Source organism: Microtus pennsylvanicus, chromosome 11, assembly GCF_037038515.1.
Source record: "Microtus pennsylvanicus isolate mMicPen1 chromosome 11, mMicPen1.hap1, whole genome shotgun sequence".
In the NCBI taxonomy this organism is placed as follows: domain Eukaryota; kingdom Metazoa; phylum Chordata; class Mammalia; order Rodentia; family Cricetidae; genus Microtus; species Microtus pennsylvanicus.
Window position 1 is genome coordinate 36,426,961 of NC_134589.1, and position 21,590 is coordinate 36,448,550.

The window sequence follows — 21,590 nt, forward strand, 5'->3', positions numbered from 1 at the left end:
AACTAGAAAGGAAGTGGGAATCAGATGCCGGGCGCATGTTTTTCATATCTGTAGGCAGAAGCAGGAGGATTGCCACCAAGTCCCAGCCCAGCCAGCTAGTTACATAAGAACCTACCTCACCTCCCCCAAAAGGAAATGAAAAAATTCTATTGTATTTATACACTTCTTTTTGGTTTACTAACATGACATTTGTTTTTTGTTTTTGTCTTTTTGGGACAGGGTTTCTCTGGGTAGCATTGTCCTGGAATTAGCGCTGTAGACCAGGCTGGCTTCGAACTCATAGAGATCCACCTGCCTCTTCCTCCTGAGTGCTCCGATTAAAGGTCTGCGCCCACACCTTCTGGCTGGTTTTTTTTTTTTTTTTTTCGAGACAGGGTTTCTCTGTGGTTTTGGAGCCTGTCCTGGCACTAGCTCTTGTAGACCAGGCTGGTCTCGAACTCACAGAGATCCGCCTGCCTCTGCCTCCTGAGTGCTGGGATTAAAGGTGTGCGCCACCACCGCCCGGCCCTCCTGGCTGTTTTTAACATTTTGACTATTGTATATACTATTGCTACAAACGTGAGAGCACAAAGTAGTTCACACACCCCTTTGAAGACATTCTTTGGGAGTACATACTCGGAAGTGGAATTGCCAGACCTTCTGGAAAATTTTAAAATCTAAATGAGACGTAAAGTGAAATAAGGCAGTCATAGGAGAAATGTGGTTCCATTTACAGTGGTTGCCATGAACTGGTGTGAGGAAAGACTAGTATTACTGTTGAGTGAGGAAGTTTCAGTTCTCAGCTAGATGTAGTCCTCAAAAAACTGCTAAGGCTGCAGAACGACGTAAATGTACTCAATGCTACTGAATTCACTCCTTAAAAAAATAAAATATATATTCTTTATAAGCAAGCTACTCTGTCTTGAACTGTCTCATTTCTAGAGAAGGGCAATTGTTAGGCTGAAGCCATATAGAAACTTGAACATGAAGGAGGCAGGGCCGGGTGTGGAGGAGCTCTTTGTAGAACCAGTTAGTACGCGGGAGGCTGAGGCACGCGAATCGCCAAGTTCGAGGCCAGCCTGGGCTACAAAGAACCTAGCACCAGAAACAAAGCCAACCCAACCCAACCCAGGCAATATACCCAAGGGCGTTTAAAAAATTGGTGTGTGTGTGTGTGTGTGTGTGCGCGCGCGCGTGTGCAGGTCCAGCGGGAAGGAGGCTGGGCTGAAGACTGTGAAAGGAGAACTAAGGCAGCCAGAGAACGAGAGTGGTCCTGAGCATCCCCACCCCAGGGAAGGGATCAGCCTGGCCTGCTGGGATTTGGAGTCCAGTGTGCTAACTCTCAGGGTCAGGGGGCTAGGATAGATGCAAGGGGCTGGGGCCTAAGCTCCCAATTTAACAGGCAGAAAAGAAAATAATCAATTTTGTGACAAGATTTCCTGCCATTAGGGCCCCTGAGCACTGCGGGTTCTCCGCCCGCCCGCTGCTTTGTCTCCCGCACCGCTTTCCTCAGACCCCCGCTCCCTAACATTCCGAGTCTTCCAAGGTGGGTCTCGGCCACCTCAGCACCAACCGTCGGCGCTCCGGCCCCGCCCGTCGAACGCCCGGACGCGGGGGCGGGCAGAACCGTCCTCGGGCGCCCCGGAAGTCCCTGCCCTGCTCTCCAGCCGAGCGCCGCGGCGGGATGAGAGGCTTACGATTGGCGGGGAGGCGAAGATGACGCGCTACGTGCGGCGGCGCCGCCCCGCCCCTGCGCTCCGGCGCGCTGTTAGCGTGGGGTGGGGCGGAGCGTGGCCCCCGGCGGCCATTACCCGGAACAATCCCGGGCCTCGGGTCAGGTGACCCACGGCGGGGCTGGCGGGAGGGAGGGCCGAGGGGTGGAGACGAGGAGTGAGGCGAGAAGCCGAGGGAGGAGAGAGGAGAGAAGGGCGGAGTAGGAGGGAGGGGAAGGGGGCGGGGTGGGAGTGGGTCACGTGACTCGGCATGGAGGCGGCGGCGGCGGCTATCGGGAGGAGTCGCCGGGGCAGAAGCCGCACTTGTTAGTGTTGGGGGAGGAGGGGACCGGCGACGCCGACACCGTCAGCCGGCGACGCCGCGAAGAAGGCGGGAGGGGGTGGGGGCGAAACCAGGCTCCGACCCCCCGGCCGAGGGGATGAGGGGAGCATGGGCGCCAAGGAGTCACGGATCGGATTCCTCAGCTACGAGGAGGCGCTGAGGAGAGGTGAGGGGGAGGGGTCGGGCGAGCTGCGGGGAAGCCAGTGTCGGGCGCCCGAGGGTGGGTGGCCCGAGGGAGGGGCGGCAGGGTCTGCTGGGGCGTGGGGTGTCTGGCGAGGGACCTGGGGGGGGCAGGCGTGGGAATCCTGAGGGCCGGGAGGTGGAGTGGGGAGCGGTGTTTGGGAATTGGGGCGCTTGGGGAGGGGGCGAAGCTTTCTCAGTGACGGGGTACCGGGCGCTGGCTGGCGATTCGATGCACTCTGGTGGCGTTGTTATCTTGACTCGGTTTAGGGAAACCCTGTCCATCTCTCCTGGGATGGTTCAGCCTTTTCTTCCAGGCCCCCTCATCCTTCAGTGCCATTTTCTTATATCACTCTTGCATTTAAAAAAAAAAAAAAACAAGCCTCCGACAACGTCCTGATCGGGTTCCTAACAGCGTTGGCTGGAGAAGAGAAGGTGGCTGCATTTTGCTCCTGGAAATCTTTAGAATTAGGGAACCTCTGGTTTTCACCAGGGTCTTTGCCTCTCTGCCGAGGGCGATGACCATCCTTGTGCCTCTCACCCTTTCAGGGGTTGACTTGGATTAAGAAAGACCTGGAATGAAGTTGTGTTTAAAGGTGACAAGAGATTGGACAGCTGATGTTGCCATAAGACCTTGTCGTAGGTTTTCTCGCCCCGGACATTGATCGGGTTGAGTGCACTTGCTTCCCAGTTCTCACCCCGGCGCTCCCCTGAAATGGCATTCGGAAATCCAGCATTGTGATACTGTGTTACATCTCCCTTCAGACACTGGCCTTGCTGTCAGTCCTCGGCTGCTGCTGCTGCCATTGCCTCTGATTTGCACTGTGTTGTTAACAGCCCCAACCCCCTACCACTTACTCTTGATACTGTTGTCCCTGATCACGAAAGCATACGCTAACTGGAAGTATCTTGCATAGTTTTTATGGCCGGAATGTGACTTAATTTTTCATGGCTGAGATTTGAATGTATGGTTGTGTGGTGCTTGTATTTATTCTCGACCTTTAATGGATTTTCTTGGTAAGAAGTGAAAAACATTAAGCAGATTAGAGGCCAGATATTATTGTTGACAGATTTCTGAGACAAAAAAAAATTCAGCCTTGCGCCAGGTGGTTTTGTAGCTTCAGATAGAAAATGAAAATAGGACGAAAAAGACATTTTAAAGTGAGATGTAGTTCATATATAAAGAAAATTGTGAGTTCACTGGACCCACTACCTAATAAATAGATAATAAGATGCAGAGTTGTAGTTGCATCAGTTTGGATTGAGCAGAATAGGAAAAGTAAGCCTTTTAGTGGTGCCTTCCTCTCAGCAGCATGGTGATTGTTCTTTTTTTTTTTTTTTTTTTTTTTGGAGACAGGATTTCTCTGTGGCTTTGGAGCCTGTCCTAGAACTAGCTCTGTAGACCAGGCTGGTCTCGAACTCACAGAGATCCGCCTGTCTCTGCCTCCCGAGTGCTGGGATTAAAAGGCGTGCGCCACCATAGCCCGGCTATAGTGATTGTTCTTAAGCACAATCTTAGTTGAACTTTTTCTCCCTGTTTCAATATGAGAAATATTCCAAATTCTTGGTGTATTTTTAACCCTAATAGACCAGTCATTTCCTGAATGCTGTTGAGCTTGACAGGTCTGGGGGCAATTAGACAGTGGCTTACACGGCAAGAAATAGGGCACAGTCGAATTGATTTACAGGTTCAGAAGTGTTTCTAAGTTTAAGGGTGTGAATACCAGTGATATACCTGGTGTTAAGATATTCTAAAATTAAACTTTATTCCAGCTCTTGCTGTTTTATTTTATATCAAATTAAGATTGTACATTTTTTTGTTTGTTTTTTGCGACAGGTTTGTTTCTATGTCTAGCCCTGACTGTCTTGGAATTCACTTTGTAGACCAGCCTGGCCTTGAACTCAGATATTCACCTGCCTCTGCCTCCTGCGTGCTAGGATTAAAGGCGTGGGCCACTATACCCAGCAAGAGTGTACATTTTATAATATAAGTAATACATAATATAACTATATAAATATAGATGAAATTGATACATTTAAAAATGATCTGGTGAGAGGCTTTCATTTAATTTGTTATGAAGCATGTCTGAAAGTTTAAAATGCATATTTAAATAACATGTATGTATTAAAGTCTTGGTAAAGGTTATTTGAATGTGTTTGTTTTTGTCAGTTTTGCTACAGGGGTATTAAACCAAAAGAGGAGCAAGTTGATAAAGTGGTTTCTATGTGTAAACAGGGCATGTTTAAAACAGGCAACTTTTAAACATGATACTTTTCACTCAAATTCAATGTCACACTTCAATTTAACTACAGAATGGGTTGAGAACCTTTTGGGGGACACCTAAATAATAGGTACTAATACCTGTATTAGTTTTATTTATCTGTTTACTTTGTATGAGGTGAGATGGATCGGATAGGATTTGACAAGTAAAAAAAAACCCAAAACATCTCGATCCAGGCGGTAGTGGTCCAAGCCTTTAATCCCACCACTCCAGAGGCAGAGACCGTGAATCTCTGTGAATTCAAGGCCAGCCTCCTTTACAAGTCAAGTTCCATAGAGAAACTCTATTTTGAAAAACTGGAAAAAAACAAGAAACAGTACAAAAAAGCCAGAAAAAAAGAATAGAAAAAAATGAACTTGAGAGAACTATTTGACCCTTTGACTTTAAATGATTGAGCTCTATTTACTGCTTATCTATAATTACACAGCATTAAAAAGTCTGATGTATTACTACAAATAAAAAATTGCAGTTTATGTAGCAAAGTAGGATCTTGAAATATAATATTACAGGGAGAGGGGGAAAGGCAGAAATGATATAAATACAGTGGAAATACTAAAAAATTAAAATTTAAAAAGTGATATAAAGACAATAATAAGAAATGGTGGCGTACACTATTAATCCCAGCACTCGGAAGGCAGAGGCAGGCGGATCTCTGTGAGTTCAAAGCCAGCCTGGTCTACAAAGCGAGTTCCAGGACAGCCAGAGCCACAAAGAGAAACCCTGTCTCAAAAAAAAAAAAAAAGAGCAGTGTTAGTGACAGATAACACCGGACCTGAGTGAAAGGGTGGTCTAGTTTATGTCTGAGGCGCTAGAAATTAGGATGATTTTTGGGTTCATATCCTATTTTGGTTAGACTGCCCATTATTTTAACTTTTACTTTTCTGAATGTATGTAGCTTTAAACATTTTGGGGAAGATGTATTAGTGGTACTTTTTTTTTTTTCCTTTTTTGGCTTGTATTGTAAATACTTTGAGTAATATACAAGGAACTTGACTTTTTATTAAGATATTTGTGTTATATTTATTTGTCTGTGTTTGCTAGCCATAGTGTGTATGTGGAGGTCATAGGACAGGTTTTTTTGTTTTTTTGTTTTCCTAGACGAGGTTTCTCTATATAACAGTCATGGCTGTGTCTCCCTGTAGACTGAAATCACAGAGACACGCCTGTTTCTGCCTCCCACGTGCTGAGGTTAAAGGCTTTCACCACCACTACCCAGCCACAAGTAAGTTTTTGACTCAGGAGTCAGTTCCCATTCAATCTTATGGATCTCCGGGATTGAACTCAGGTTATCAAGTTGGCAGTGAGCATCTTTACTCTCTGATCCATTTCATAGGCCTAAGTTGACTTTTTTTTTTTTTTTTTTTTTGGTTTTTCGAGACAGGGTTTCTCTGTAGCTTTGGAGCCTGTCCTGGAACTTCCTTTGTAGACCAGGCTGGCCTCGAACTCACAGATATCCACCTGCCTCTGCCTCCCGAGTGCTGGGATTACAGGCGTGCGCCACCACCGCCCGGCCTAAGTTGACTTTTTAAAAAAATATTATTACTAAACTTAAAGAATGCATATGTTTGTCTAGGGAACTATGCCTGTTTTCATGGATACTGAGAACTTTAATAGCTTTGTTTGCCATCTCTTTATTTTACCATGTTTTATCAGTTTGTAACTTTTGTGTGTTGTGTGTGTGTGTGTGTAGTTTTTTAGACAGGACCTCATTTTGTAGCCCTTGTTCTCCTAGAACTCACTATATAGACCATGCTGGCCTTAAACTCATAGATTGCCTCTGTCTGAGCTGGGATTATAGGTGTCTCCCAATAGGCCTGGTTATAGCTTGTATATATTCTGTGTGTTTTTGTGCACGTGCTCACCTGCTCTCACATGAGTACACACATAACATGCACACCTTTGCACTCGCATGGATTGACTAGAGGACAATCTCAGGTGTGAATCTTCCTCAGATGCCATTCACTTATTTCTGTCTTTCAGTGTTTGGGGCTCAATGATTAGGCCAGTTATCAAAAGTCCCAACAGGTGGTGGTCCATGCTTTTAATCCCAGCACTTGGGAGGCGAGACAGGTGGATCTCTATGAGTTCAAGGCCAACCTGGTCTACAAAGTGAATTCCAGGACAGGCTCCAAAACTATAGCACTTTACCACTTGGGCTATCTTCCTAACCCTTGAAACGTACGTGTGTGTGTGTGTGTGTGTGTGTGTGTGTGTGTGTGTGTATACAAGATACATGTATACATTTTATTTTGTTTGTATAATAGTATAATAATATAAACACACACATATATTTTAAAGACGGTCTCTATGTAACCCTGACTGTCCTGGAACTTACTATATAGACCAAGCTAGCCTCAAACTCACAGATAACCACTTGCCTCTTCTAAGTTCTGAGATTAAAGGTGAAGCTTGTAATTCGGTAAAATGTGTTCTAAGTACTCAGAACACATTTAAAATTCATTGGATGAGGATTGGCATAGTGGCACATGGCTAATCTCAGAATTCAAGAGGCAGAAACAGGCAGATCTCTGAGTTTGAGGCCAACTGGTCTACATAGTGAGTTCTAAGCCAGCCAGGGCTTCTTCAAGTGAGACCCTATCTCAAAGAAAAGTTGAGTGTCAAATATTTCAGTATTCGAAGAAAAAATAAACATTGTCTCTAATTATTTCTTCTCTGTACCTCCTTTCTTTCATCTTTGTAGAAAGAGGATTATGTTTTCTTCCCCTTTTAATCAAGAATTGACAGATTTAAAATGTTCCTGACTGTATAGTATATTAAATTCCCAATCTTTTTTTCTTAGATCTAGGGCCTTATGCATCTAGGTCAGGTTCTACCCCTTAGCTACTTTATTTATTTTTTTTGGATTTTCAAGACAGGGTTTCTCCGTAGCTTTTGGTTCCTGTCCTGGAACTAGCTCTTGTAGACCAGGCTGGCCTCGAACTCACAGAGAGCTGCCTGCCTCTGCCTCCGGAGTGCTGGGATTAAAGGCGTGCGCCACCACCGCCAGGCCCTTAGCTACTTTCTAATTGTCTCTTTTGATACAGAGTCAATGTAGTGCAGGCTGGACTTGAATTTGTCATGTAATCAACACTGGCCTTTAGCTTTTGGTATTCCTGCCTCAACCTCCTAAAGTGCTGGGATTACAGGTAGGTTTCTGTCCCACCCGGTCCTGCAGCTGCTTTCAGTCCCAAGGAAACACAGAAGTCTACATTAATCATAAATTAGTTGGCCTATTAGCTCAGACTTATTAATTCTTTTTTTTTTTTTTTTTGAAGACAGGGTTTCTCTGTAGCTTTGCAGCCTATCCTGGAACTAGCTTTTGTAAACTAGGCTAGCCTCGAACTCACAGAGATCCACCTGCTTCTGCCTCCTGAGTGCTGGGATTAAAGGTGTGCCCCACCACTGCTCGACCTTATTAATTCTTATAACTTACATTAGCCAATAATTCTTGTCTGTGTTAGTCATGTGGCTTGGTATCTTTTATTAGCAAGGCGTTCTCATTTTGCTTCCTCTGCATCTGGATCATGACTGCAGACTAACTCCTTCTTCCCAGCCTCTACTTCCTGCCTGGCTACTGGCCTATCAGCATTTTACTAAAATACAAGTAACAAATCATTACAGGGTACAAGATCAGCAACTACACAGCTGAGGGTTTTTTTTTAAATAGCAATTTATGAATGTTATTATGATTTTTTTTTTTTTGGTTTTTTCGAGACAGGGTTTCTCTGTGGTTTTGGAGCCTGTCCTGGAACTAGCTCTTGTAGACCAGGCTGGTCTCGAACTCAGAGATCCGCCTGCCTCTGGCTCCCGAGTGCTGGGATTAAAGGCGTGCGCCACCACCGCCCGGCTTATTTATGATTTTTTAAGGATTTGTTTATTTAAGTATACAGTGTTCTGACCTGTATGAGGGCACAAGATCTCATTATAGATGGTTGTGAGCCACCATGTAGTTGCTGGGAATTGAACTCAGGACTTCTGGAAGAGCAGCCACTGCTCTTAACCTCTGATCCATCTCTCCAGTCCCCAGGTCATTTATTTTTTAAATACTTTTGAAGCAGGGTTTCTTTTTGTAGCCCTGACTGTCCTAGAACTCACTCTAGACCAGACTCCCCTTGAACTCAGGGATCTGCTTTCCTCTGCCTCCCGATGTGCTGAGAGTAAAAGCATGGGCTAACACTGCCTGACTTGAGTATGTTTTGGGTTTTTTTTTTTTTTTTTTTGGTTTTTGTTGCCAGGTTTCTCTGTGTAGCCTTGGCTGTCCTGGAATTCTCTCTGTAGACTAGGTTGGCCTCAAACTCACAGAGACCTTCCTTCCTTTGCCTCCCAAGTGCTGGGATTAAAGGTGTGCTCCACCACTGCCTGGTTTAAATGTTTTTAGTTGAAATAGAATTAAATCATTTTCCTCCCTCTCTTTACTCCCTTTAGCCCCTCCCATGTCCTCCTCACTTTTAACTTGATAGTCTCTGATTACTATTATTATGTATATGTGGTGTGTATATGCATGTGTATGAACAAATGTATATCCTGCTGGATCTGTTTTTGTTGTTTGTGTATGGTTTCAGAGCTGACCACTCTTCTTTGAACCAGTAAAGGGGTTTATCCCCGGCAGAAGCTAATTCTTGTCCCAGCAATTATTGGTTTCTAGGAAAGACTGTTTCACAGCCGACTTGCTGGTTTTTTTTTTTTTTTTTTTTTTTTTGGTTTTTCGAGACAGGGTTTCTCTGTAGCTTTGGTGCCTGTCCCGGAACTAGCTCTTGTAGACCAGGCTGGCCTCGAACTCCCAGAGATCCGCCTGCCTTTGCCTCCCGAGTGCTGGGATTAAAGGCGTGCGTGCCCCCACCACCCGGCTTGCTGGTATTTTTGTGCTTATAGTCTTTCCATTCCCTCTTCCTTGATGGTCCCTGAGCAATGGATGCAGAAACTGTGATGCATACATTGGGGCTGGACTCCCCATGATCTGTTGATCTCTGTATTGTGTTTATTTGTGGTTACTGTGATAGTCTCCATTTGCTTCTTTGATGGAGGTGTGTTAGCTACACCTATCTAGGAAAGGTGGCTCAGCACAGTCACATTTTAGTGTTCCCTTGCTCATTCATTCAATTTTATTCTTTTTTAAGCTCTGACTAGAAATAAAGCATAGAGAAAACGGCTAACTAAGTCACTCTCTGATGGATCAAATAGCCTAGGTCCATAATTTTCACTAAAAGGGATATGTAAAATATCCATAAGGATTGGGAATAAAATGTCAGAACCTTGTTGGGCATGATGGTGCACACCTTTAATACCAACACTGAGGAGGCAGAAGTAGGCAAATCTCTGTAAGTTTGAGGCCAGCCTGGTCTACAGAGTGAGCTCCAGGACAGCCAGGGCTACAGAGAAATCCTATCTCAAAAACAAAACAAAACAAACAACCAGAAACAACTCAAGACAAAAAACAAAAGATCACTGAACTTTCATCACCTGAACTTGTTAAATTCATTAGTAAACTCTTCGGTGTTTGTGTAACCTGTAAAAGAAAAAGTAGTGTAATTTTAAATTTGTGTGCTTATATGCATTATCTAAGTACTTACAGAGGCAAATCTTCTCCCTTTACAGTTTTTTTTACCTTTGGGGTGTGTGAGTGACAAAGAGGAGATAAAGTCACTGATGAATTCTGGAGTGTAGAGCATGAACAGAGTGATGTGACGTCCCATTTACCAAACTGGACAGTTGTTTGTTTTCTGTTATTCATTGTCTGTCTTTGAGTTTAGTGAGCTTTGCAGTGAAAGCAGTCAGCCTTGATTTTTAGTGATGGGCAATTTAGAGTTGGACTATGATGCCTGACCAATAGCTAGGCACTATCTAAGGAGAAGGGGAGGGTTTTTTTTTTTTTTTTTTTTTTGGTTTTGTGAGATGGGTTTCTCTGTAGCGCTGGAGTCAGTCCTCTTGTAGATCAGGCTGACCTTGAACTCAAAGACGTCCCCCGCTTCTGCCTCTTGAGTGCTGGAATTAAAGATGTGCACCACCACCACTCAGCGAGAAAGGAAGATATTTGGCACTTGATTATATACTATATCAAGAGAAGTTAGGGAATTTATAATTATTATTTTGAAGTAACCATAAAAATCTGCTATCACTTTAGAAGTAGAGATAAGGGCTAACAGTTTGGAAGTTGTAATATTAAGTAGCTGCAATGGTCAAGGGATTTTCCTTGTAGATTAGAAGTTGATTATTTGAATGCCAGGTGTGGTGGTACAGGCCTATAATAACACTGAGGAGGCTAGGGCAGAAGGTGGTACCAAGTTCAAGGTAAGCTTGGCTCATATAAGCAAGATTCTGTTTCAAACAGAATAGTGATTTATAATGGTATTTAAAAGACAAGATGGAACTGACATTTTTTTTTTCATATTGTATCTAAGAAGCATGACTTCTCTGTGCTTCTGCTTTTGACATTTGGGCCTCTGGTATTTGTGTGTAGATTGAGGTATTACATACCTTTCCTGAGTGCCAATCAGTGTGGGCATTTTCAGTTAGTGGTAGGTAGTTAATTATTGACGCAGAAGCCTGATAAAACTGGGCTCTTTAGTATGTACTATTATAGTTAGAGGCATAAATGTCCTAAGATTGGTGTGTTCAAAATAACTAGCAGTCAAGCCCTGCTCTTAACACCTTTTTTTAAAAATTAGGATTTAATAATCACTAACATGAAACTTCTAAGCTCACCAGTGGTTTTATGTAAAATGTTTCTTGGGATCCTGGATACTAAATTGCTTTTAAACACAATCAAACTAAAAGGAGGTTTTACAGTAGAGGCTTTATAGTTTCTTTTCCATTTCCATAAAGAAGGTTGTTATCCAATTATATTTGTGAAAAAGCTTTTTAATTCTATTTTTTGTGGTGTGTTAAGGATTGTGCTTGACCTTTTGCATCTGGGCAAGTGCTCAACCACTGAGTTATATCCCGGCACTTGCTTTTTGAGACAGGTTCTCACTAAGTTACTAGGGCTGCCTTTGAAATTGCTGTCCTCTTGCATGAACCTTCTTAGGTATCATATTACTGCCATGTGTCATGATGTCTGACAGAATAAGCCTTTTAATATTCACTGTGGTTAACTTTTGATAATGAAGTTTGAAAGGTTCTGGAGAAATTTCCTTTGTAGGAAGGATTCTTTTATTAAAATAGGCCTCTTATAGTTTAACCCATGACAATAAATGACACCACTGTCCCCACCCTGTTGTTTATGGCCAAAATATAGACACCTTCATCCTTAGTTCTTCCTGCTCATCTTGCTCTTTGATGTCCTGTTTAATTTTTACCAGCTATGCTACTCTTACCTCTGCTCTAGTCCCATCTTACATTATCTCTTGCCAAAGTTGCACAGTAGCAATGGTGATCTTAAAATCCAAGTCTTATAATTCCTTCCATCCTACCATTTTTTTTTTTTTAAAGATAGGTCCTACTATAAAACCCCCATTTTGAATTCTGCTTCAGTACTGGGATTGTAGTCTTGCACCACAATGCCAGGTCATAAACCCTTTATTTAAAGCCTCTTCGTTATTACTTTAGGGGAAGATTTTACCCATTATAATCTTCAAGGCCCCAAATTATTTTGCTTGAAACTCCTACCTACTCATATCCTTCCCCTCTTATTTATTTATTTATTTATTTATTTGGGCACAGTCTCACTTTGTAGCCCTGGCTGACCTTGAACTCCTGGAGATCTGCTCACCTCAGCCCCCGGAGTGCTGGGAGGGTGTGCACTGCCACTCTTGGTCCCACCACTTTCCTTTCATCTATAAGCACTATCACACAGTTTTCTTTTTGTTCCTAGAACACAGTTCTGGCTTGCTGCCTTTGCATTTGTCACTGTCAGATAGGAAAGGCTGTTTACTTTTGTAATTGTTATTTGTTTGTTTTGAAACAGGGCCTCTTGTCACTCAAGATGGCCTCCTTTGGACTCCTGATGCACCTTCTCCCGTTTTGAAAAAAAAAATGAGAATTCTTCTGGGTTGTTTGTTTTTGTTTCTTTGAGACAGTCATTTTTTTCTATGTAGCCCTAGCTGTTCTGGAATTCTCTATGTAGACCAGGCTGACCTAGAACTCAGATATATCTGTTTCTGCTGGGATTAAAGGAATTTTTAAAGAAGGGTTATTTAGTTTATGTATATAAATGTTATGTCTGCATGTACATGTATCTGCACACCAGAAGAGGTTATCTGATTCCATGAAACTGCAGTTCTAGATGATTGTCAGCCACTGTATGGGTGCTGGGAATTGAACTTAGGACCTATGAAAGTGAGAAGTCAGTATTCTTAATCAATGAGCCATCTTTCCAGCACAGGCATTTCTTTTTTTGACACAAGTTCTTGCTATGTGTAGCTCATGCTGTCTAACTGCCTCAGCTTTTTGAGTGCTAGGATTATAGGCATGCATTACCATGCTCAGAATCACCAATATTTTTAACAACTTTATTTCTTAATTTGATCCTTGCCTTTGTAATTTATTTTTTAAAATTTGTTTTTCTATTATGTGCATTGGTGTTTTGTCTGCATGTAAGTCTGTGTGAAGGTGTTAGATCCTGGAGTTACAGACAGTAGTAAACTGCCATATGGGTGTTGGGAATTACTGAACATGGGTCCTCTGAAAGAACAGTCAGTGCTTTTAACCGCTGAACCATCTCTCCAGCCCACCCTTGAAATTCAAAATGATGTATTTATTGTGCTGCTGCCCCTTTCCCTATTTAAGGTTTATTTATTGGCATCTAACTATTGTAAAGATCAGCCATTGTACTGTATCACTCCCAGATTCTTCCTATCCTCCCATTTTTGTCATCTTTATATTGTAATTTTTGTTAGATCAGTGTTCTCATTTACGTAAGTGGGCCTTTATAAATGTTCTTCAGAGTTAAACAGTTTAACATGCAGTATTACTTTTTCTTCATACTTAATTTCCTTTTTATTTTTATTGAGCTATACATTTTTCTCCGCTCCCCTCCTTTCCTCTGCTCTTCTCCTCTACCCTCCCCCGTGACTCCCAAGCTCCCAATTTACTCAGGAGATCTTGTATTTTTCTCCTTCTTATGTAGATCCAGCTATGTCTCTCTTAGGCTCCTTCTTTGTTATCTAGGTTCTCTGGGTTTATGGCCTGTAGGCTACGTTTTATTTGCTTTATGTCTAAAAGCCATTTATGAGTGAGTACATTTATATTTGTCTTTCTGTGTCTGGGTTATCTCACTCAACATAGTTTTTTCTAGATCCATCCATTTGCCTACAAATTTCAAGATGTTATTATGTTTTTTTACTGCTGTGTAGTATTCCATTGTGTAAATGTACCACATTTTCTTTATGAGGGGCATCTAGGTTGTTTCCAGGTTCTGATTATTACAAATAATGCTGCTATGAACCTTAATTTCCTTTTAAATACTTCCTTAAGTAATTGCCTTGTTTTTTTCTTTCCTTTTTTTTATTTTTTTAACTTTGTGGCTGGAGAGACAGCCGTGGGTGCTGGGAACCGAACTCTTATATTTTTGGTTGTGAGCCTAGCCTTTAATGGCTGAGCCATCTCTCCAGCCCAGCCTTGTTTTTTCTTTGAAGTTTCTCTTTACTATAATTCAATCCTTCCCAAATTCCCATTCTTTCCACATGTTCACTGGGTTCATCATCAGTGACAAATTGACAATACCTTTCTTGTAACCAGTGGCCTGCTCCCAAGTATTCCATATTCCAAATGTCTTTATTCTGGGTGTATAGCTACTGTGCCATCCTGGGGGTCTTCCTTCACCAAATTCCTGGAGTTTCTCTCTACTGTCTTTAGAGTTGTAGTTCCTGTTTTGTGTATCATTTGTTAATTCTTTCTTGATGCATTCAATGGTAGAGTTTTTTGTTTTTCTTCGAGGCATGGTTTCTCTGTGTAGCCCTGACAGTCCTGGAACTCTAGACCAGTCTGGCCTTAAATTTACAGAAATTTGCCTGGCTAGAGCTTCATAGCTTTCTAAAAAAGATGTGTAGAAGATAAAGCTTTTTTGTTTTCAATGTGTATGGATGTCTTGCCTACATGTATGTCTGTGAGCTATGTGTGTACCTGGTGTACATTAAAACCAAAGAGGATGTTTGATCTCCTGTGACTGGAATTACACACAGTTGTGGGCCACCATGTGGGTGCTGGGAATTGAACCCTGGACCTCTGCAAGAACAGCCAGTGTTCTTAATCTCTGAATCTTTTCCAATCCCAAGAGGTAAGGTTTTGTGCTGTTTTGTTGTTGTTTGTGACTTGCTTGGGACCATATTCCCTGTCCCAATAAAAAACAAGACAAAACTCCCCCTTCTCCCAAAAAGAGAGCCTGCTGAGGCAGAGGCAGGTGAATCTCTGTGAGTTCAAGGCCAGCCTGGTCTATAAAAGCTAGTTCCAGATGGGTTCCAAAACTATAGAGAAACCCTGTCTTGAAAAGCAAACAAACAAACCAAAAGACTTGTATTTATTTTTGTGAATGCATACATATGATAGCATCTAGTCTTTATCTTTAATTTTTCATGAATTCTGAAATTTAGCCATTAATTCAATTGTTGTAAGGATCTATATGTTACTATTGTAGAGATTATATGAAGTTAAAAGAATTTTTTTTGTTTGTTTTCGTTTTGGTTTGCTCTTCGAGATAGGGTTTCTCTGTGTAACAGTGCTGGATGTCCTAGAATTCACTCTTTAGACCAGGCTGACCTCGAATTTATAGAGATCTGCTTGCCTCTTCCTCCTGAGTGCTGGGATTAAAACTGTACCACTACGCCTGGCTAAGAGGAGTTCTCCAGGTTTGGTGGTAAGTATTTGAAATTACAGTATTGGGAAGCTGATACAGGTAGATCTAGTGTTTGAGGGAAGCCTGGGCCACATAGTTAGACTCTATCTCAACCACCACCAACAAAATGGGGCCATGAAATGATTCTTTGGGAAAAGCACCTGCTGCCAAGTCCGAAGATCTGAGTTTGTTCACTGGTTCTGAAGCAAAATCTCAGACAGATTTTGGGGTTCAACTTGAAGGTCAGAAAAGCGAAACAGCCAGCCACTGGCTCTTACCTCAGTCTGAAATAGCAATCCTGCCTCCAGGAAACCTCAGAATGAGACTGTGTGTGAGAGCTGTTTCCTACTGTTTTATATTCCTCTCTAGGGCTGGGATTAAAGGCGTGCACCACTACCGCCCGGTTTCTCTGGCAAACTAGTGTGGATACTGGGATTAAAGGTGTGTGTCACCACTGCCTGGTCTGATGGCTGACCAGTGGGAATGTTTTACCCTCTGGTCTTCACTACAAGGACCCACACAGTGGAGTGAGAGAACTGACTCTCTAAAATTGTCCTCTGATTTCTACATATTTGCTATAGCACACAATATACAAAACAAGTAAAATGTAGTGATTAAAATTATTTATATTATATAGGCAATTATTGATTTGCATACTAGTATGGTATTGTATAAGGCCTTTTTACAATAATTATTATAGTTATTATAATTATAATGTTTATTGATTATATTATAGTGATTATTATAAAGTTATAATAATGAGAAAAATGCTATTATGCTATATTGACTTCTGAAAGTTTTTAAAAGCATTAAGAGTGGTTGCAAATGTATAGGAAAATTAATTTTAAAAAATATTTTTAGAGTCTACTGTACTTGAAAATAATCAGAAAAATGTTTTATTACTTAAAAAATCTGTTGAGGGGCTGGAGAGATGGCTCAGTAGCATCTCTCTGAGCTCTGGCTGCTCTACCAGATGTCCTGAGTTCTGTTCCCAGCAACCACATGGTGGCTCACAACCATCTGTGATGAGATCTGGTGCCCTCTTCTGGCCTGCAGGCATACATGCAGGTGGGACACTGTATACATGCCTGGAATTGACTGTATATTCTAGGCTGTCCTGGAACACATAATAGTATCTTTCATTTTCCCTAGTACTGAAACTATGAGCTACTATACACCTGGCTTGTGTTTGTCTAAATAATGTTTTTTTTTTTTTCCGAGACAGGGTTTCTCTGTGGCTTTGTCTTGATGAATTACCATGCACCTTCCTATATTTGGATTGCTTCTAAGATTAATTTTTCTATTTTTATTTTATGTGTATGGATGCTTTGTTTGCATGTGTGTATGTGCACCACATGTGTGCCTGATGCCTGAGGAGGCTAGAAGAAGGTGTCAACAACACCCTACCTAGAACTGGAGTTACAGATAGTTTTGGGTGCTGGGAATCAAACCGGTTCCTCTAGAAGAGCAGCCAGTACTCTTAATCACTGAGCCATCTCTCTAGTTCCAAACTCCTTAGATTGTCTTATTTTTACTTTCAGTGTTGCAAAATACTTATGAGAGTTCCTTTAATGTCATTTGTGCCAGCATTGCCATCTCTGTCACCTTAATTCTCTTTCCCACCTTCCGTTTGCTCTAACCACAGATCTCACTTAGTTCAAGATTACCTTTCATTAAGTTCCTCTGACTGTGTACTAACAGCCTCTCGAAAGGCAGCAATTTGGCATTCTTAAGCACAGTTATTTTTTCCAAATCTCTCTTCTTTATAATCAATCCAAGCTGATTACTGTCAGTTTCTTGGCTACATTTTTATTATTTGTTGGGCTGTCCTCTTTATTTTTTATTTTAAAATTATATTTATTTGTGTTTGCTACCTGTACATGTATGGGATATAGAGGACAGCTTGCAGGAATCAGTTCTTTTCTTCCACCACCCACTGATTAATACTTGCCCTCCACTGTGATTTTTTTTTTTTTTTTTTGGTTTTTCGAGACAGGGTTTCTCTGTGGCTTTGGAGCCTGTCCTGGTACTAGCTCTGTAGACCAAGCTGGTCTCGAACTCACAGAGATCCGCCTGCCTCTGCCTCCCGAGTGCTGGGATTAAAGGCGTGCGCCACCATCGCCTGGCTTCCACTGTGAATTTTTAGGTAGAGTTTCTTACTGACCAATTGTCTTCATCTCCTCAGTGATGAGTTTATAAGCCTATGCCATCCCATGCACTGGGCTTTTTATCATGGGCTCTGGGAATTGAACTCAGGTCCTCATTCTTGCTAACAAGCATATTCCTGACTGAATTTTTCTCCCCTCACCTTTTTTTTTTAATTTAAAAATTTTTGTTTTTTTCACTTGTGTATTTGGTAGGTTTATTTGTTTGTTTTTTTTATTATTATGTATACAATATTCTGTCTATGTGTATGCCTGCAGGCCAGAAGAGGGCACCAGACCCCATTACAGATGGTTTGAGCCACCGTATGGTTGCTGGGAATTGAACTCAGGACCTTTGGAAGAGCAGACAATGCTCTTAACCTCTGAGCCATCTCTCCAGCCCCTGTTTGGTTTTTTTTTTTTTTTTTTGTTGTTGTTATTTCAGTGGGATTGTATCACCTTTGTAAAATTATTGAGACTTAGGTTTTTTGTTTATTTCAGTGTCTCCTATGTATCCTTGGCTGTCTTGGAACTCACTGTATAGACTGGGTTGGCTTCTAACTCACAGAGATCTTCCTGCTCCTGCCTTTTGAGTGCTGAGATTGAAGTTGTATGCCACCACCCCTGCTGGATTTAGATTTTTGTTTGTTTGTTTTTGTTTTGTTTTTCGAGACTAGTTTCTCTCTAGTTTAGTAGAGCAGGCTGGCCTTGAACTGACAGAGATCCACCTGTCTCTGCTTCTCAATTGCTGGCTTAAAGACGTGCGCCACCACCACCTGGCTTGAATTTAGATTTTTTTTTTTTTTTTTTTTGGTTTTTCGAGACAGGGTTTCTCTGTGGTTTTGGAGCCTGTCCTGGAACTAGCTCTTGTAGACCAGGCTGGTCTCGAACTCACAGAGATCCGCCTGCCTCTGCCTCCCAAGTGCTGGGATTAAAGGCGTGCGCCACCACCGCCCGGCAAATTTAGATTTTTTTAAAGATAGTTTAATTTTATTTTATGTGTATTGGTGTTTTGCCTACATGTATGTCTATGTGAGGGTGTCAGATTTTGTAGTTACAGACAGTTATGAGCTGTCATATGGGTGCTGGGATTTGAACTCAGCTCCTCGGGAAGAACAGCTGGTGCTCTTAATTAACCACTGAGCCAACTCTCCAGTCCCGGTCTTAGAATTTTTAAGGTTATCTTTTTCTCAGGTTAATAATTGAATGCTTTATATGTGAACTTACTAATTATATTTTTAAATATAAATCAAAAGCTTCAAAATTTAAAACATTCTTTTCAATCTGAGTTTATAGAACTATTTAATAGCTCTTTCATTAGTGTATTAAGGATTTACTGAGGGATGTAAGGTATTTTTTTTTTTTTTTGGTTTTTCGAGACAGGGTTTCTCTGGGATGTAAGGTATTTTAAACTTATCCTTAAGGAATTCAAAATATTCTCATAAAGATCTGGAAAATGCTATGCTAATCTTCATTCTTCAGAGAAGTCAGAGAGTTTATTTTTTATTTTTTGAGAGTTTATTTTTAAACATTTTAGTTTTTTTGTAATAAAGTCTCTAATGTAGCTCTGGCAGTCCTGGAACCAGCTCTGCAGAACATTCTGGCCTTGAACTCGGTTTGCCTTTCTCTGTCTCCTGAATGCTGCGATTAAAAGCATATGCTCCAAAACACTGTTTTTAAAATTGCATTTTTTTTCTTTCATGTATGTGGATGGATGTGTGTATTTGTGTATAGCACATGTTTAACTGTCAGAGGACAACTTGTTTGGGATTCAGTTTTCTGCTTTATACCATGTGGGTTCTGGACATTAAACTCAAGGTTCTCAGGTTTGGCAATAGATGTCTTTCCCCACAGGGCTGTCTTCATGGCTCTAAATACTTTCATTCAACATTTTTTTTTTTTTTGGTTTTTCGAGACAGGGTTTCTCGGTAGCTTTTGAAGCCTGTCCTGGAACTAGTTCTTGTTGACCAGGCTGGCCTCAAACTCAGAGATCCGCCTGCCTCTGCCTCCCAAGTGCTGGGTGGGATTAAAGGCGTGCGCCACCACCGCCCATCAAAAGATTTGTTAAATGAGGGCTAGCAGGATGGCTCTGTGGTTAAAAGTATAGCAGTGCATGCTGGGGGACCTGAGTTCTAGCTTTATAATCCATGTAAAGTGGAAGAGAAAATCTTCCTTGACATTTTCCAGTCCCTTCTGAGGAGACTATTATGTATTTTCATAGTTGAGCTTTGATATTTGATATTGCTTCTTTTCGGATTTAGGTATTTTCTGTTGACTTATCACTTAGAAGCATGCAAATATAGCTTTCATTTCTCTTTACTCTGTGCTCCTTCCCTTCTTTTCCCTACTACTTCATTCTAACAATAGTGGCATGGTAGTTAAATGGTTTTACCTCATGACTATGTGTATGGTATATGTATATGTGATTCACTCCAAAGTTAAGTAGCAAGCAGTGATTACTTTTTAGGTCATCTTTTCCCTGGAACTAATATTTGTTGTGATTTTATTTGCTTTGGTTTGGTATTCTTTTAAACTTAAAATTTGTTAACTTGCTCATGACTCCTTGATTCGAGGCTGCCAGATGTTCCCAAGCCCAGTGGGTTTCTCATGATTTAGAATCCCAGCATTTAGGAGTTAGGCAGGAGTTTGAGACCGTCTTGCCAGCTTGGTTTACATAGCCAATTCTAGGCCAGTCAAAGCTGTATAAGAAGACTTTGTCTCAAAAAACAAAAACAACTACCCCCCTTGCCAGGCGGTGGTGGCACACACCTTTAATCCCAGCACTTGGGAGGCAGAGGCAGGCGGATCTCTGAGAGTTCGAGACCAGCCTGGTCTACAGAGCTAGTTCCAGGACAGGCTCTAAAACCAGAGAAACCCTGTCTCGAAAAGCCAAAAAACAAACAAACAAACAAACAAACAAAAAAACACAAACCCTCAAAACCCTCTAATAAATACCTGCCCATAAAAACTTTATTTATTTTTATGTGCATTGGTGGTTTGCCTGCATGTATCTTTGTGTAAGGGTGTTGGATCCCCTAGAACTGGAATTACAGACAGTTGTGAGCTGTCACATGGATGCTGGAAATTGAACCTGGGTTCTCTGGAACAGCAGCCAGTGCTTTTAACTGCTGAGCCATCTCTCCAGCCCCTACATACTAGTTCTTATTACCCAAGATATATTTTGTGACGTTTTGTTTCTTATTTGAGATACGATCTTATTTAGTTCAGGCTAGCCTGGAACTTAACATGGTTGAGAAAGGCTATGAATTTCTAATCTTCCTGGCTCCATCTCTAAAATACTGAGTGAGATAGGTGTCTGTCACCAGATCTAGATATAAATTGTTTTTATCTATATATAGTTTTGCATCAGAAACTTGTTTTTCTCAGAGAAACTTGACATTGCATAACCTGATGTCCATACTTCCTTATTTTAATTTTGTTCTGCTTTGGTTGTTTGTTGAAGTATTTATGCTCTTTTACTTTATTTAAATTTTTTTTTTTTAAGGCATGGTATAACTATGTAGCACTGACTGTCTTGGAGCTTGCTATGTAGAGCAGGTCAGCCTCAAAGAGCTCCTTCTGCCTCTTGAGTGCTGGGATTAAAGACTTGTGCCACACTCTCAGGTTGTTTATACACTTTTGTTTTTGTGTAATAGATCTTCAGAATGTTGCCATCCTGAGGTTGTGTGTAGGTATGAGGAAATTGTTGACAAGAACAACATTGTTTATGTAGCAAAGACTGCCAGTCACTAGACTTATTGATGGCAAGATTTAGTTCTTGATTTTTTTCTTTATTAAGCCATGTGTGGTCTTGTTCTTGTTTTGATCTGCTTGTGTGGAAATGCACACACCTGTGTTGTGTTCACTGAGGGCAGGAGGATGTTTAGTGTTCTTTATCACTCTTAGCCTTTTTCCTTTGAGATGGCCTTCTGGTGAACCTGGGACTAGATTGGGGATGTGATCCTCTTGTCCATATCCACCACAGCACTAGGGTTACAGACCTAGATGTGACCAAGCAAGCCCAGCCCTTTTTTTTTCCTTTTTGTTTCTTTTTGAGAGGCTCAACTGTGTAGCCTTGTAAGGCCTCAAATTCACCATGACCAAAATGACCTCAAATTCTCTGCCTTTCGAGTAACTTTGAAGCCTGTCCTGAAACTAGCTCTTGTAGACCAGGCTGACTTT

General features: G+C 41.6%; 1 protein-coding gene across 3 annotated transcripts in view; it reads left to right on the forward strand.

Annotated features, from left to right (window-relative positions):
• The first annotated feature begins 1,934 nt into the window (after nucleotides 1–1,934).
• Usp32 (ubiquitin specific peptidase 32) overlaps nucleotides 1,935–21,590 on the forward strand; it is a 132,663-nt gene continuing 113,007 nt past the window's right edge. For all 3 annotated transcript variants that reach the window (XM_075991249.1, XM_075991250.1, XM_075991251.1), the window contains exon 1: nucleotides 1,935–2,200. In XM_075991249.1, coding sequence (XP_075847364.1) covers nucleotides 2,143–2,200 — 58 coding nt within the window. In that variant the 5' untranslated portion in view covers nucleotides 1,935–2,142. The remainder of the gene's footprint in view (nucleotides 2,201–21,590) is intronic.